Source organism: Phallusia mammillata, chromosome 1, assembly GCF_965637545.1.
Source record: "Phallusia mammillata chromosome 1, kaPhaMamm4.hap1.1, whole genome shotgun sequence".
In the NCBI taxonomy this organism is placed as follows: Eukaryota; Metazoa; Chordata; class Ascidiacea; order Phlebobranchia; family Ascidiidae; genus Phallusia; species Phallusia mammillata.
This window is the reverse complement of record NC_137252.1, coordinates 9,532,915-9,549,770: the sequence shown is the minus strand read 5'-3', so window position 1 is coordinate 9,549,770 and position 16,856 is coordinate 9,532,915. Positions and strand designations below refer to the sequence as shown.

Genomic DNA, 16,856 nt, shown 5'->3' with positions numbered 1-16,856 from the left:
TATGATGCAAAGCGCAAAGCAAGTTACTCAACCACAGTTAAGAATGTTTGCCAATTACCACTTAATTTTTGAACAAAGCATGATAATGAATGGGTTAAAAAGAAATATGGAAGAATAAAATGATGGAAGATCACCCAGCTTAAAATAAAGAATGTAACAAAACAACAGTGATAAGACATAAAACACAAATGTGCAGAAAATGAGAAGTGCTGGCAGAGTTAAAGCTTAATTTTGTGGAGTCCGTCTTAGTCTTAGCTGGCCATCCATTTCAGGCAAACCATTTTCTTCTGCTTGACTAAATTCCCTACAAGCACACAAACAACCTGAATGAGCAACATACATACCAGAAAACAAACTTTTATTAACAACACTTATCATTAATCCATTACGCCTTTAAATGAATGATAGACCATATCTTACCCAGAAATGGATTCAGCATTAGGTGGTTCAGTTTGAAGACTACCATGAATTGAAGGGGTCATAACATAACTGATTTGGCTGCTTGTTATTTCATCTTGAACTTCTGGTGAATGAGATTGCCCAAGCATCTCAATTGAAGAAGAGGAAGAACGGCGTGATAGATCTGCTATTGGGTTTAGATTTTCCAATTGCAAACCTCCAGGAACTCCAACTATTTCATTGTTTCCTACCAAAAAGTCCAGTAAGCTCTTTTTTGCCCAATCAAAAATTGTTGCTGCACTTTCTACTTTAACATATGCTTATTTCAGACAGAAGCAGGAGATCATATTATTCATATGTTACACTATATGAAAGAAAATTTATAATGTGGGACTGAAAGTTGTTTGTTCTAATTTTGAGTGTGAAAGAAGGACGAAAGAAACAAAACCTTTTTTGTCAAACCTAATGCTTTGGGTATATACTGTATTAAAGAATAAGGTGAAAAACTTACCTGTGCCACTAGGCATTCGAGCTGGTTGTATGTCAGCATGAGTAAGTGTTGGTGGCACTGCATTTTGTTGCCTGGTGCCCCTGCGAACAGCTGCCTGTGCAGGAATCTGTACAGAAAACAATTGCCGCCAAATGCAGATGTACACGAACATTGACACAAAGAAAAACATGGGCAGGAAAAACACAGAAGTGCCAGCAATAAAAGAAGCAACTGGCCAATGGTACAAAAAATATTGGATGCCCTTGAACTTGGCTGTGAAGTCAATATGTGCTGACTTAACCATAATTGCAGGATGGTCAAGTTGGATAACACTTTTCCAAACAAAGTTTTCCTGCACATAAACAACAACATCACATTTTAATCATATTCTTGAAGTCAAATAGACATAATAAACAATCCAGGCACATTAAATTGATCATAGCTAAAACACACATCGAAACAGTAAAAGCACAAAGCTGTAACCAATACAAACCACTAAAGACATGTAAATGTGACATTAATTGGTTTTTACATTACTAGTGATGGGACGGGTTCCCGGTACTCGGTATCGATGGTATCGAACGATTTCAGTGGTATCGATACTCGTACTCGGTATCGAAATATTTTGTCTCAGTTTTCGATACCAACGTGCGAGTACCGAAGGCCGATTTACACTATAAGAACACTGAAAACTTTGTGCCAATATATGCTTCGGACAGTACAAATTTGGGAAAAAGTTCCGCCAGGTTACGTATTTTTTTCGCTATTGTATGGAGATTACTTTTTTCTGCATGTGTGTGTGCACGCCTGTACGCCGACCATGACAGATAAATTAGCAGGTGATACACAACTAAGTACAACACTGCACTTAAGTACTCGGTAATCGTACTCGGTACTCGGTATCGAAGGTATATACATGTGGTACTCGTACTCGGTACTCGCTTCAAAACCTGGTATCGTCCCATCACTATACATTACTAACCTTTTCAAGAAGTAGTTCATCAAATAATACAACATCAATAGACTGTACTTCTTCAATGAAGTCAAAAACATGTAATGGCCAGAAAAAAATAAGTTTGAGATATCTAATGACTGTTGAAGTATAATGTAGGACCGTCTGCAAAAAATAATGTTTTTGAAACAGTAAAAGATATGCCTGTTTTACTTTTGTAAATTTACAGTGACAACATACGCTTTCAACAGCTGTTGTTAGTGTAAGACTATTTAGCAAATTTTACATGGTAATAGAGACAAAACTTTTTAGTCCTAAAAAGTAACAATTATCTTATACACATATATATATATGTATGTATCAACGTCCCTAGTTCTTGTGAAAACTAGGAATCTTGTTTGTTTAATTTTTTATCCTTGGTGGCTTTTTATCCCTCAAGTTTGCTGCACACAAGAGCTGAGCACATGGTGGTTGGACTGTCATTTTGATTTTGTATTGGGTCCCATATTATCGTCTTTTATAACTTTAGTCGTTTCTGCAGGCAAAAACTCATGGGTCCCCACACATGCAAAGTTGAAAATAATGCAATTCAAGAGATAACCATGAGAAAGTCGGGTGTTGTAAAGTAAAACACAGTGATCGGCACTGGGCTTAAATAATAATACTATGTAGAATACAAACTATAAAATTAGATTTACCCCAAGTATTGTTTGAAGTATGTCCTATTTAACGTTTTAAAAAACTGACCCATTTTAGGTGGCTAGTAGGGCAACAAATTGGGTTCGACACACAAACTAAAAAATATATAAAAACCACAATGACTCAGTCAATAGTACTGCAAAATTTCAGCCCAATCCGCCAATGTTTAAAATTTCGACCACTAGAGGTGTTTTGAGCAACAACCGTTACTGTTTCTGACGTCATAGGGCTGTTAACAAGCCCCTAACTGCCATGGCGCAAAAACGACCACCAAGCAACATACAACTGGTTGCCATTGTAACACTATTGCTCCTAAGAAATCTTTCGTTTGTGGTGCCCAGTAACATACAAATACGTTTTACACTTTAGGGGCTTGTGGGGTAAATGTTAGGACTACAGGGTTGAACACAACAATCGACACCTATAAATGGCATACTATACAAGGAATCCAAATTTCAGCCAATTCTGACACTGTTTAAAAACTCACCCATTTTAGGGGGCTAGCGGGGTAAATACTGGGGTTATCAACAAAAACAAAGTGGGATGCACATCTACATGAATATATCTACCATCTGTGTAAATTTCAGCCAAATCCATCAAACATTTGATGGAAAAACGAGTCGGACAAACTTTGGGTAAAAAGACCCATTTTAGGGGGCGAGTGGGGTAAATACTGGGGTTATCAACAAAAACAAAGTGGGATGCACATCTACATAACTATATCTACCATCTGTGTAAATTTCAGCCAAATCCATCAAACATTTGATAGAAAAACGAGTCGGACAAACTTTGGGAAGAAAAAAAACAGAAAAGAAACTAACAATTCGAGTAAAATCAATATGTGTCCCCTTCAGGGAAGGGGACCCATAAATATCACTTACAGATTTCTCAACTTGTTTGAAGTGCATAGTTGGCTGTGGATTATATTTTCCATAAAACCAAGAATTGTTAGGTCTATCAGTCTCTGGTTCAGGTGTCCCTTTTGGCTTTGATTCTGTTATAGATTGGCCATTAACCTTCATTTGGATCATAAACATTCCAATTTCCTTGTTGATTATGGTTTCTGGAGCTTGCAAGTGTATTATTACCCCATATGGCTGGCCCTCCTGCAAAAGCTGAAGAAAAGTATGGGGTTAACAAAATTGTATACCCATTTATAAACTTCTGTGTTATTTCAGCTACAAAAAAGTCAATGCCAAAAATTGGGCTTGTCGTCATATATCAAAAATCAAAGTGTATGTAATGATTTAAGCCAATGGTTGTTTCAAAATGTTTTCATATTTTGATGTTTGAAATAGGTGTTGAACACATGTACCAACAAACTGCACAGCCTGCTTCCTGTTTTTTACCATATTGTCCATTAAAATAAATTTAATTAGGACACACATTGAGATCTTTTGGTGAAGAAAGCAAAATCTGTGCTTGAGGAAAGCACTCCTCACGATACAAGTTTGGAAACCATCGAGCATTTGTTTGATATATCTTGTGATTCTCAATGCATGATCTGAAGAAAAAATCAAAATGTTACTAAGCATTTTAACACTACTGACAATACAAAAAAAACATAAAAAAATCTCACCTGTTGTAGATAAAATTAAGTGGAAAACTATGGTAAACTGTAGGCATGTGATAAAAATAAATGACTCCAAACATAAAAGCTGACAAGCATATCGATATGCATATTATATTGAACACAATCAAAAATCCAATTGCCACTTTTTTTGAAATATCATAATGTGGTTCAAGCTTGTTCCAAATAAATTCCTTGACAGGTTTAATGAGATAAGTATTCACCAAATCAATAAAACCAGCAACAAAACTAAAAAATGACATTGCTCTCCTGAAAATAAAAAAGCGTTTTAATTTGGTTGTAATAAAAACTACTCAAAAAACTGTAAAACTATTCTTGAGCAAAAGTTGATGTACAGTAAGTTATATAAGGATGAAAACACACACATTACAAACACCAGAAAGTATCATCTTACATGATTACTATATGATGCAGGTTGTAGGTGTTATGACGAGAAAACTCCTAGTAATTACATTGCATTAACAAGTTTTATACAGGCCAGTCAGTTGAGCTTGAGGGTTCTTGAGCCCCTGGGGCCTGGGCTAAGCTCGAAAGAACTATTGAACTATATATAGCAAAGCACACATTAAACACATTTGCAAATAAGAAAGTAACTTTATACAACTAAGCAATGTAAAACTTTACAACACAAAAAATATACTTATTACCTAAAACCAAAGAAGTAAAGCAGAATCTGTAGAATGTCGAAGACAGACTCGGCCACTCGGGTTTGTTATTGTGTTCGTTCTGCACCGAACGTTGCGCTCAAGAACGCCTTTCATTGGTTGATTTGCGAGCACGTGACTTTCGTGAAAATTTGTCAACAACGGGAAAACCGAAGTACCGTCTTAACGCTCAAATGATTTTTGGCAAAGCCAGTCAAACAATAATATTTGCGAAACTGTATTTGATTTTGACGTCAATTGTTGCAATTATAAAACAAACGTTATTTCGCATAGCAGTTCGAGGTTCGATTCAAAACAATTCAACTTCGCTTTCAAATGTGCGCTTGCAAGTAACCCTAAAGGCCCGTTTACACTATGCTTAGCGGCGCCTAACCTATCCTTACCTTGCGACCCCTTCCGTTTACACTGCGATTATCGGTGCGTACCTAAGCTTACTAAATAATATACTAGACGTATTTTTTAGCTCACAGCTAATGTCGATGACCATAAATTACCACATAAATTTACCTATTTTAGATCGAAAAAGCTTTGTATCAATCTAAATTAAATAATAAACCAATAAAAACAAAACGACGCCAATAAAACAAAACAAGCAAAATTTTGGGGTCCACCACTGGTAGTAATGTGGAATAATCGGTCATTAACTTTACGGACGATAGGCTATTATATAAATATACTTCCTGGCTACTTTTTTGGGCGCTTTGTTTGAGAACCACTGACCTGCACTCTAGGAAAGACGGAATAGGTTCCATGATTATTTGAAACAACATTGCTTCTTCAATCTCTCTTGCCAACTCTTTTATCGTGTGTTTTTGCAAATTAGGCTGTTTGCAGTGGATTAGCCAGTTTTTTGAAACGCAAGGGGCGTAATCTTTGAAACAGGTGTGAACAATTGCTGATTTATCTAACTAACGTAAACAGTAGTATTATGAATGTTTTTGTGTTAAATTCTGACGCAAACAACCCAAAAATAAACAGAATGCAAAGGGCATGAAACATTATGTCGCACAGAAGACCTGTGGAACTTTTTCTTTGTATGCAACATATGGACAAGGCTTTGGTTTCAAGAACGACAATTGTGCAATAACATAACGCAAAAAAACGTTTCGCGAAACTTCTTGGAAGGCAGTTCAAAATTGTTGTTGTTTTTGACTTGATTTGATATATAATGGGGTTGCCAAAACTCTGTTATTCTGACCAACACCACTACAGCCGGCGGCACCAAGCTATTTCACAAGCAGGCATATGATAAAAGTGAAACAGTTTGGGCAGTTACGTCTTCATAACAACTATAATGCGTCCTTCAATTCGCCAGCCTCTTGCATTTCCTTGACGACGTCCAATCCACCAATTAGCTCGCCGGAAACATAGAGCTGTGGATACGTTGGCCAATCAGAGAACTTCTTCAGTCCCTGCCTGATGTCTTCATCCGACAAAATATCAAAGTGAGCATACTGGACTCCAGTTTTGTTAAGAATGTCAACAATTTGACGACTGAAGCCGCAACGAGGACCAGAAGGTTCACCTTTCATAAAAAGGATTACCCGGTCTTTACTGAGAATTTCCTGCAACAAATCAACGAAAATGGTAAAAAACGATTTTGGTTGTAAGTTTTTTGTTAGCTAGAGTTTTTTTTTCATGTTAACAGTTAAATGCCAGTCATACCCTAATTCTGTCTTCAACACTTTTTGTCTCATCTTTTGGAAGAATGTCTTTCAGTTCATTGTCTTTCACCATGTCTTTAACAATGTCTAGTCCACCAATAAGTTCACCTTTGAAATACAGATTTATTTGCATTTTGGGACATTTGACATATGTTAAAACTTCTAACACTTAGCGTTGACCTGGTTACCTTGAATAGGTAAGGCACACATAACAAAGATAATACTGAAAAAATAGAAAAGTGAACAAATTAACCTAAATGACAGAACACTTAATTTTGAGCTCATAAGAAAAGTATAACTCCTAATTTGTTATGCATTTGTAAAATTTAAAACAATAATGATATTGCATGACTGTACTTTTGTTTCACTGTTTAAACAGGGTTCCCGCGCAATTTCTGTTTATAAATTCCATGACTTTTCCAAAACTTTTCAAGAAAAAAAAAACGAATTTCAATAACCTTAAGCAATTCCCACAGTAAAAATGGAAAAGAGGCTTTGGTATATATATGCAGCCAATTTACCATACTTGCAACAAATCTGTATACAAACGTTACGTAATTTCAAATTCCTATCTCCCTCTGGCATTATCAGGCGCCAAATTCCATACTTTTTGAAGGACTTTTGCAAAAGTTGGCTTTTTTCAAAACTTTTCCAGGCCTTAAAAATACAAATTTAAATTCCATAACCTTTCCAGGTTTTCCATACCTGCGGGAACCCTGTTTAAATTAGGTATCTTTTTGAAAGGGGCCTTTTAACAAAAATCTTCACATAAAAACTTTGTGCAATGTTTATTTCAACTTACCATTGGCATATAGTTGTGGGAATGTTGGCCACTCAGAATAAACTTTTAGGCCCTGGCGAACTTGATCATCTTGCAGAATATCAAAAGTGGAATATTTGCCATTATGTTCATTTAGTATCGATATCATTTGTCTGCTGAAACCACATTTTGGTTGAGTGCGATCTCCCTGTAAACAACAAGAAAAACACCTTTAAATCTACTAATCCAGGGGTTCTTAACCAGGGGTACGTGTACCCCTTGGGGGTACGAAGCACCAAAGCAGGGGGTACGACATGCAGGCTAAAATTATACGCTATTTAGGCATATTTGTGAAGAATGCGTAACAAGTGACTTTGTTATATATCTAGAACGAGTTGGTTTTGTACTACTTACAATACTGTTTTAATGCATTCAACACGCAAGTTATAAATACACTGAGTTTAATTTCTATTATTACAATTTTATTTACTTTCGTCGGCCATTGTAGATAGGGGGTACGAGAAAATTTCATGAGAGCTCAAAGGGTACGGGCGCTAAAAAGGTTAAGAAACACTGTACTAATCAATCAAGCATATGCAGTCTTATGTTTTGGCTATGTCTCCATGCCAACTTTGGAATATAGCTAACAATTGGAATATTTTTCACATTCGTATAAATCATAGCAATTGCAACAAAATCCATGAGAATATAAATAAAGAAAATTTTTATTCTCAAGTCAAGGAGGTTATGTCATGATTTTTCTTTCTTTCTGAGATGATTCGAAGACCAATTTTTCTTACCTTCATAAATAGCATGCATGGTGCACTGTTGATTAGGGATTTTAGTCTGTTGTTAAGAATCTCATTTGGATCAGCACTTTCCTTTGATGGTGGAGCAACAGTGTCTATGTGCTGCTTTATCTGAAGGGAAAAAGTTTATGTTTAGATACTCTTGACACTAACATTGTTAACAAAATTCAATCATTTAATACATAATGTGTGACTGTTTGTTGTGTCAAGGTACTCAGATAATTCATTAGAAATACCATTGGGTTCAAAAATAAAGAATTGGTCAACTACATAATTCCAACATTTTTTAGATAAGTGCACAACAATTGGCCAAAAATTTGTTCCTAAGAGTTTACCATGTTTCTAAGTTCTGGAACATTGGCACCATTTAAACGGCCAATGGTCTGTTGATTTTTGAAAAACACAAATGTGGGTACAGCCTCAATCTCACATTTTTGAGAAACTTCCGGTATCTCTTCTGCTTCAACTTTAATAAAAACAACCTGAAAGAAAGCAACTAATATGAAGCTGGGGAATAATTGCGAGGAAGTGAGAACTGCAGAATAAATTATCAAGCTTGTTAATTTTGTTTTACATTTACCCTCTATTTTTTGGCTATGAGAATAATGCACTTTAAGGATTATATATGAACATGAAATGTTCTGTGGTTAACAAACACCACTTGTTTTTTTGTTTATAGTGTTCCCGTGTATGCACAGAAAACTTCACCTATTAACCCAGTTGTAATAGGTGATATGTCAAAAACAATCCCTATGACATGTAATGTGTTTAAGGGGTGCACAACCTTTTCGCCCAGACAGCCCCCATGTTTTTCGTTTGTATATGAATGATGTAAAGCAGGGGTGCTTTCATTTGTATATGAATGATGTAAAGCAGGGGTGCCCAACCTGTCGATCGCGATCAACTGGTCGATCTCGGACTGATATCAAGTCGATCGCGAGGGATGCAGAAAACAACGTAAAATATATAGTTGTTTTGTAACACGTTTTTGAGGAGTGTCCCTGTACACGGATGACCTTATTATAAGAATTAATTATCGGTTTATCCCTAAATGTTTACACCACAAATACTCAAAAGGCTCATTGTTACGTCACAAAAGAATAGTTGCAGTGGTAATTGTTACTTTGTACTGGTAGTTGCTCTCTTTTTTTCCAATTAAATTTGTGTTTTGTATTTTAAAGATTATAGTATTTGATCAAGTTTGTAAATAGCATTCATGCACTGTAAAACAAATCATTACCAAACGATGATAAAACGAAAAACTGGGTTGGGAAAAATGCTAGTTAATTATCCTTGCTAATCAACGTCTTGTATCATATTGCTAATTTTTATTGAAATGGTAGATCCTGAGAGTTAGAATACCTCAAAAGTCGATCTTGAGTCAAAAAAGGTTGAGCACCCTGATGTAAAGTATATTTCTAATAATATCTCATCTACTGGTGCCTAAAAATCCAGATAGATTTTTAATGTAACCATTAATTTAGCTGAACGATTTGGCAATCAGCCTTAATTAACTGCCTATGAGGTCACTTTTGGTATTGTTACATTGTCTGTTTGCTTGTTTAATTAATTTTTTGCACATAACAAGGGTACAAAAAGTCTGATATGCATAGCTACTCGGCCAGTATAATATATGCTTCCATCCCAGCAAAATCCATTCTACGCAGTATTTCGAATCTAAATGTCTAGCAAAAAAGGTTCATATTACGTTTTGTTTGGTAAAAAATATAATGATAAAGTGCCTAACATATAAAGACACAAATTCAAAACTATACACAATGTCAAAAACTATACACCTTGTCAAAAATCGAGACCTCTTTACTAAAAAAATACATACATTTGCATTTTCCTTGGCAAGCTCATCCAACACATCATTCATTTGTTTACATTGTTCTGCCCAAGGTGCCCAAAAGTGTACAACAACAAGGGATCTTTTGGCGTTTTGAAGTTTTACACTAAAATCCTGAAATACATCAAGTCAATAGTCATTAATTGGTTTCATGGTATACAGAAAAAAACACAATAACCTATTGGTTGCACATTCTAGGACTTGTTATTTGTATTTACATTCAAATAGTCTCACTAAAAAATTTTTGACCAGGAAATTTACTTTATTTTCTTGGCTTTAACAAAGTAGCCTATATTTCTACTACTATTATTAATGTTATGATTGTAATATAATTTCTAAGAGATTTTAAAGCAAACCTGTTCATTTTTCACGTCTTCTGTGGTGTTCATTGTGTTTTCTTTATTAGTTTCTAGCTGTTAAACACGTGAGAAAGACGGTGCAACTTGCCGTGTGACTCACGCACAAATTGCTAAGTCATCTGAGCCGAAACGTCACGCGAAAAGCGATCAAGAATCGTGACTAAGCACATATTTTCCATGTTATTTCTATGATTTTTTAAATTAAAAATGCTCCTGCAAAAAATAAACACTTTTACATGGTAGTTTCTCCATGTAGTTGCAGCAAGCCGCCAGAAAAAGTTTAGAACGTTGCTCCGAACCTGTACAAAAATTGGATTTCTTGTCTATAGTATACAGCAGTCGTTGCGGCTCCCAACTACTTATTTTGCGGCTCGCATCAGACCTCAGAAAACCACCAAACATTGCTAGTTTAGCTTTCAAAGTAATATTCTTTAGTGATTTTCTCAATGTTTCGTTTTTTGCGGCTCCCTACACACTTAAAAATCTGCCATTTGGCCCCGACAATAAAACAGTTTAAGAACCACTGGTATAGCCTACAGTACAGTACAATATTTTGATCTTCAAACTGCCCTAAACAGATTTTGTGGTACTTGAAAGAGTATTATTAACCTAGTAGCCATATGCGTCAGACTTTTGTACGCCTATTGTGTACAAACAATGCGAAAAAAGGTACCATATGCGTCACAATATAGATTGTGACGTCAAAAATAGTTGAGACTGATCGTCAGCCTTTGCAGCTAAGTTTGTGCGACAATTTAGAAATTAATACCGCCAAGTTGGCCGAGTGGTTAGCGCAACCGCCTTGTGATCACAAGGTCGTTGGTTCTAATCCCATCTCGGTCGCTTGTGTTTCCCTGAGCAAGAAACTTAAGCGGCATTGCTCCAACCCAGTGGTTTCCAATGGGTTGAACTAAATTGAAGTCACCAACTGCCTAAAATCGAAAAAAATCAAAAAAAAATGATCATCGGACTTGCAATAAAACAGGCAGCTCGACGGCGGACTCATTGTGAGCATAACGCATTCAGGCGTTGCCCGCCCACCGAGGATAAAAATGAAACAAACAAACAAACAAATCTGGGCCTTTCAGGCGTCATTAGATAGGTAATATGTGAGATAAACCTATTTCTTTACATGTATAGTATTAAAACAAGCAAACACTTGGCGACCGTGATTAAAATAAGGATCTGCGATGCGGCCGTCGTAGCGAAAGGTTGGGCACCCCTGATATAGGCGTATGTAAACAAGTAGTAAAGTGTAAAACCATTTTAACAAATACTATACAGTGTTTAAGTAACTTGTTATTGATACATTAGGTATTAGGTTTTACTCAATTACACTAGCCCTAGGTTAATCGAAACAAACAGAAAAAGAGTATCAGTGTTTTCTTGTCAAATCCTCTAAACATGCTAAATATTTTAACGTTTAAAGTTTTGTTTACTTTAGTTCGTTAGCGTACGTTGTTAAGAGTAATTTCATAGTCCTTTTCCGTTCAAAACCAAACGACTTTCACCTAAACCTATTAGCCAACGGAACGCGGCCATGAGCGAGGTGTCTCAAATTCTTGCAACTTTTTTGGAAGTTAATGTTTACCGCTGTTTAGCATTTGCGTTGCTTCAAAAAAACTTCATGAAAAACTTTTTCTTTTTCTGTTTAGCCACAGGTTGTAACTTACATGTAACGGACACCAAAGACAGACGTAGCCTAGATATGACCTTTTATAATGCAGGTTCAATTACTTTAGTAACTCGAAAGTTTAAAACGAAAGTGAGGCGTCTTAACAACGATTTTGGAATGTTTTGAAAGGTAGACAGACTATAGGCTTGTGAAATTCGTGGATTACCCTGAAAAAGTGTTTTTAAAAAATGTCAAACATTGTGCAGAATATGTGTATTACTAACAACACAACCATAACACGAAAAATAAATATTGCTATAGCTTCAAAATTTCAGGTACAAGCTATAGTTTTACGACAATTTACGTGTTGTTAAGCCGCGGTTTTCACAACTGGTACTATGTCAGGTAAACAGAACACCTTTCTTGGCACTTTGTACGATAACCCGCTAGTGAACAACCTCAACCTTCTCGGAGCCAACCTAAGAGAAGAACCTCACCAAAGCCCAATCACCAAACGTAAAAAATCAAAGCCACGAGAACGAAGAAGATCTTTCTACAAACCTTTGCAGCCTTACCAAGAGCCAGTAGCCGCTGAGTCACTAACTTTGAGAGAACTGGCGCAAATTTATCGCGAGAGAAACCCGGAGAAGTGGAAGAAGAGGATGGTTGAGAAGGAAGATGAAAGAAGAATTTCTCTAGGTATTATTGATCCCGATCCAAATATCGTCGCTTACGTGGAAAGGCAAATGAAACGCCTGGCGGAAAGCAAGTTGTTGTTAGAAAAAAAGAAACTTTTGGTGAGTTTTGCATTGATTTTGAACTTTTGCATACGCGTATATTTGGTGAAATAATATGTTTGACTTAAACAGGTTTAGATGATTTGTATTCTTAATTGGTTCGTATCTTAATTAAGACTAATTTGTTTGTGATATTTTTTTAGCCACGCACTGTCACTATTGAGCTCAAACACTGCATAGAAGTAAAGCAAAACACGTAAGATTAGGGTAGAGCTACTAACACCGTAACTCAACTGACAACCAAAAGTGCCTAATTTTCGATTGGTTATATCTCCCAAATGCACACGGTTAGGGCTATTAGGGTCGGGGTAAGGTATTAGCATTTAAAATTCAATAAAACTAACCCAAAAAATTAGTTACTAATGTAAAAATTTTAAAAACTTATTTCCCAACGCAACGCATTTATAGCCGCTAAATAAAAAATGCAGCTCTTTACGCTCCCTTGTGAAAGCGAATCTCCCGAGGTTGTCAGTTGAGTTACGGTGTTAGTAGCTCTACCTAAGATTATTTGTTGGAAAAACACATACAAAATGAGTGTCGCAGAAAATATGTGAATATAAAGCATTTCTTTGTTTATTGTTTTCTAGTCGACAAGTAAATGGCGGGTTTTTAACCAAGAATAATCCCAGTTTAAAGCTCTATGTAAATTGTCTATACACTAATGCCAGCCTGCGGTTGTTAAGGATATATAAAAATAAAGTAAAATACAAAATACGATTCTTTTGGGCTCAGTGCAAGGCGTCGATCGGACGTGACGTCAGAACTATCGCTGACAGTAATCAAGGGGAAGCACCTGTTCAATCACATGAAGGAGGGTGCGGAACGTTGCGAGAAGTGCTGGGTGAAAGCTGAGATGTTTCCTGATGGAGTAGGCATAAAGAAATCCAGTGTGCAGCTTCTCACCATCGCCGGATCCATAATGTGAGGAAAAAAATGAGTTTTTTAAACCAATGTAAACTCGCCGTTGCGAGCCCCAATCCCCAAACCAAAATTGTAAGCCTGGCCGGGCTATTCGGGAAAAAAACGGGTTTGATTCGGACCTGACTTTACACATTTTGAATTAAACTTAATTAGCGAATTAGCCAGTTGCTGGACCTGACCTACTGTCAAACAGCCCTAAATGTCTTGTTTGAGACCAATTGTCTATTGCGTTTGTTTTCTTGGTCTTTGCTAAGACTTAAATGAATAGGCATGTCAATCAAACTTTCGGGCCAATACGGGCTTCTAAAAACGATTCACGTTCGGGCCGGGTTCAGACTCGAATTTCAGGCCTGTTTACAACTCTGCCCCAAACTGTCTGATTTTAATCTCGTTTAAGAACTGGTTTTGCGAGAGACATCTGACTGTAATACTGCGCTGGATTTGTCTGTCGCACAGCTTACGATAAAAAACAATAGGCCTACTTTTCAACGCACAACTTTGTAGACAATAAACTTAGGTGGTGATGTTTACAGTTGGGATCACACTTTCACCTTCCCTTGGGGTTCGCCCGAAATGACGAGGAACAACTACATTATTTTAACCGTGTCCGGTGAGACCAGAAACGGAGATACACAGCTCATTGGCAAAGCTGCTCTCGCCAGCAAAGAAGGTGATTTACAGTAAAGAGCAAACAAAATGGTCTTGATGGTGCAGCAATGTGTTTACCATTTTCCGAAAAGTAGACAAATCGATAATGCGGTAAGCGATTTAATCAAAACAGTAGGCAATATATTAACATGAATCGCTACAATGGCGCCTGGTGGTGCGATTTAGGTCGTACAGGACAGTTTTGATTTTTCTAAAATTTCCTGGCCCAGGCTTTAAGAAATTCTCAGTAAAAAACACTACATAACACTCGGTTGGATGCTTGGTAAAACTATAGATCAGACTTGTAGGTCGGGACGAGTTTTGGCTTAAGTTTAAATAAAACGAGCTTTATTTGCACCTGACTCGGTTTCGTTTGTGTCGATATTTCACCAACTTTCAGATAAGGGATTTGTTTTAAAATTCGGGTTCGGGTTCAGCAGAGGGCTTGCACGGGTTTCGGCCTGCTTACAACACAGGTGCCTTTAGGTGTGGTCCAAATTTCAAAATGTACTTGCTGTCTAAAGTGATTTCTAAACACTCCCTGTACCCTCGACATTTGCATGATGCACTTGCCAAATCCAAAAAACGTTTCTAGCCCACATGTAATAAGTCAAACAGTTTGCTCAAGAAAACACTATTAACATTTCTCGTACGTTCTTCTAATTTAAGTATGAAGGTTATGTGCTTGTGTAAAATGCAAACGGCAGCCAGTTTGGGAAGCGCCACAACTTTAAACAACACGACGTAACATTTTCGAGTCGTATAGGAATATAAAATTTATTTAGAGTTAGACCAATTAGGTGAAATAAGAACTTTTTAAATAATACTGGATAAAGGTAACTATGCATAAAAACTATATATCCTACCTGGACAATATGTTTTGCAGCCTTGATTCCTCTCAGTGGCACGAGGTACAGGAAACCTCTCTCTGAGGAAACGATAATTTTGGACAAAGCCGTTTCCACTCCAAATGACTCTGCATTTGCGAAACTTAAACTCTACCCCAAAGGTGATGTATACATTCCCTTGTTAAGGGTCAACAGTTTTCAGAGAACAGAATAACACCTCTGCCGATGTACACCAATAATATTTGAAACGACTGTATAAACAAAAGCTTACTTGATTTAGTAATTTGATAAAACCTTGCGGTAAAACCAAAGCAACTTAATATACTATTATGCAAAACTTTTAAAAGGCGCTCGTTTACTGACTTATTCCACAGATTGGTCGGGAATGGAAGACATACAAGTAGTAGAGCAAGACCCAAACACAGGTCGACGAGGGTCAATGTTCACCATGCTGCTGGCCAACGACGACGAGACAGGGCGGATGCCTGCGTTTGTAAACAAGGGAAACAAACAACGGCCACCTCCGGGTACAACTTGTCAGCAGAAGACAGTGGAATATGTGGAATGCCAAACAGTTGTTTTGGAGGATGGAACAATCTCTACCAAGTCCGTAAGGACTGAAGTTGATGTGATTGAGATTGATCAAAAAGTTCCATCGACATCTGGTTTGGAATGGAAACCACTAAGCAAAGAAGAAGAAAAGAAGATTGCTAAAAAGCATAAGAAAGATCATTTGCACCGACATAATGCTGTCAGAAAAGTTGAGCCCCAAGAAAACCAAGAAATCGTGAAGGATGAAAACCAGAATTTTAAAACCGGAATAGAAGGGGCAAAAGACCTAGAGCAAAATAAAAGTAAAGATGAATCAAACAATCAACCACAAATCAGCAGTGAGAATAAGAAAGAAATACAAAATGAAAAACAAGAAAAAGGCACTGTCAAGAAAGAACTAAAAGATAAAAGTCAAGAAGACACAAAAGATAAGAAGCAAAAGGCAAAATTGAAAAAGCAGGATTCTAAAGACAAAAAGCTCGAAGCAAAACCGATCGAAGATGTCAAAGAAAAAAAGAAAAAAGCCAAGTTAGAAAAACAAAAAAGTAAGGACAAAAAGCTGTTCGCAAAAGAAACCAAAGAGAAGTCAAAAGACGAAAAGCAAGGGGCAAAGTTGAAAAAACAGAATTCAAACGATAAAAAACTTGAAACAAAGGAATAAATTTAAGGATAAAAAACAAAGTTGAAAAATAACTAAATGAAAGGTGTGAACAAATAAAATAAATAACTGCACGAAAGCACGTATTTTAAGTTACAAGCAGGTGAATCGTATTAAATGCTGTAGCACGCACAAATGACCGGTTTAACTTTGCTGTTGACACAAAAGGATACTTTTTTTCGTTTTAAAACTTTTGGTTATAACGTGACGTCGTTTCGAAATATGTATTTACCTTTGCATGTACAGTGGTTACTGTAAATACCGTATGTATGTTGTGCAATTCCAGTGCTTATATATATATATATATTACCTATGGTGTGTATTTGTTATAATAACCAGTACCCAATTGTTTAATAAACTTGTACCATTGGTAATTTAGTGATTTGTATAAATCTACAGCCACATGGTTTTAAATATCGTTGCCTAACAGGAATACTAATTAAATTTGACTTCAAAAACCGTTATATGTCTCACAAACCCTGTAGAAATGCAGTATATTGCCAAAGCAATAAAACAATGCAGTGTTTCCAAAATTTAAAAATCGCAACGAATCCTGAAAGTGGCCAAATGTGATAAACTA

General features: G+C 36.5%; 3 protein-coding genes across 4 annotated transcripts; 1 reads left to right on the top strand and 2 right to left on the bottom strand.

The window, feature by feature from the left end:
• Window positions 1–41: 41 nt before the first annotated feature.
• LOC145237224 (seipin-like) lies at window positions 42–4,994 on the bottom strand. Of its 2 annotated transcripts, XM_080100012.1 has the most exons (9): window positions 4,779–4,948; window positions 4,526–4,657; window positions 4,120–4,380; window positions 3,927–4,044; window positions 3,422–3,655; window positions 1,872–2,006; window positions 911–1,241; window positions 421–646; window positions 42–304 (listed from the first exon to the last, which is right to left on the bottom strand). In XM_080100012.1, coding segments are annotated over exons 2-9 (1,386 nt in total). In that variant the 5' UTR covers window positions 4,528–4,657; window positions 4,779–4,948; the 3' UTR covers window positions 42–225. The 2 variants fall into 2 exon arrangements, with proteins under 2 accessions (XP_079956138.1, XP_079956146.1); XM_080100020.1 differs by lacking the exon at window positions 4,526–4,657 and having other exon boundaries at window positions 4,779–4,994.
• A 726-nt stretch (window positions 4,995–5,720) lies between these two features.
• LOC145237244 (glutaredoxin-3-like) lies at window positions 5,721–10,411 on the bottom strand. The gene is made up of 7 exons (XM_080100045.1): window positions 10,235–10,411; window positions 9,867–9,992; window positions 8,365–8,511; window positions 8,021–8,140; window positions 7,263–7,428; window positions 6,462–6,568; window positions 5,721–6,361 (listed from the first exon to the last, which is right to left on the bottom strand). Exons 1-7 carry the CDS (start codon window positions 10,265–10,267, stop codon window positions 6,086–6,088), a joined length of 975 nt encoding a protein of 324 aa, XP_079956171.1. The 5' UTR covers window positions 10,268–10,411; the 3' UTR covers window positions 5,721–6,085.
• On the top strand, window positions 6,162–16,736 carry LOC145237236 (uncharacterized). The gene is made up of 7 exons (XM_080100034.1): window positions 6,162–6,383; window positions 12,258–12,649; window positions 12,793–12,845; window positions 13,382–13,570; window positions 14,104–14,240; window positions 15,105–15,227; window positions 15,441–16,736. Exons 2-7 carry the CDS (start codon window positions 12,515–12,517, stop codon window positions 16,277–16,279), a joined length of 1,476 nt encoding a protein of 491 aa, XP_079956160.1. The 5' UTR covers window positions 6,162–6,383; window positions 12,258–12,514; the 3' UTR covers window positions 16,280–16,736.
• Window positions 16,737–16,856: the final 120 nt, after the last annotated feature.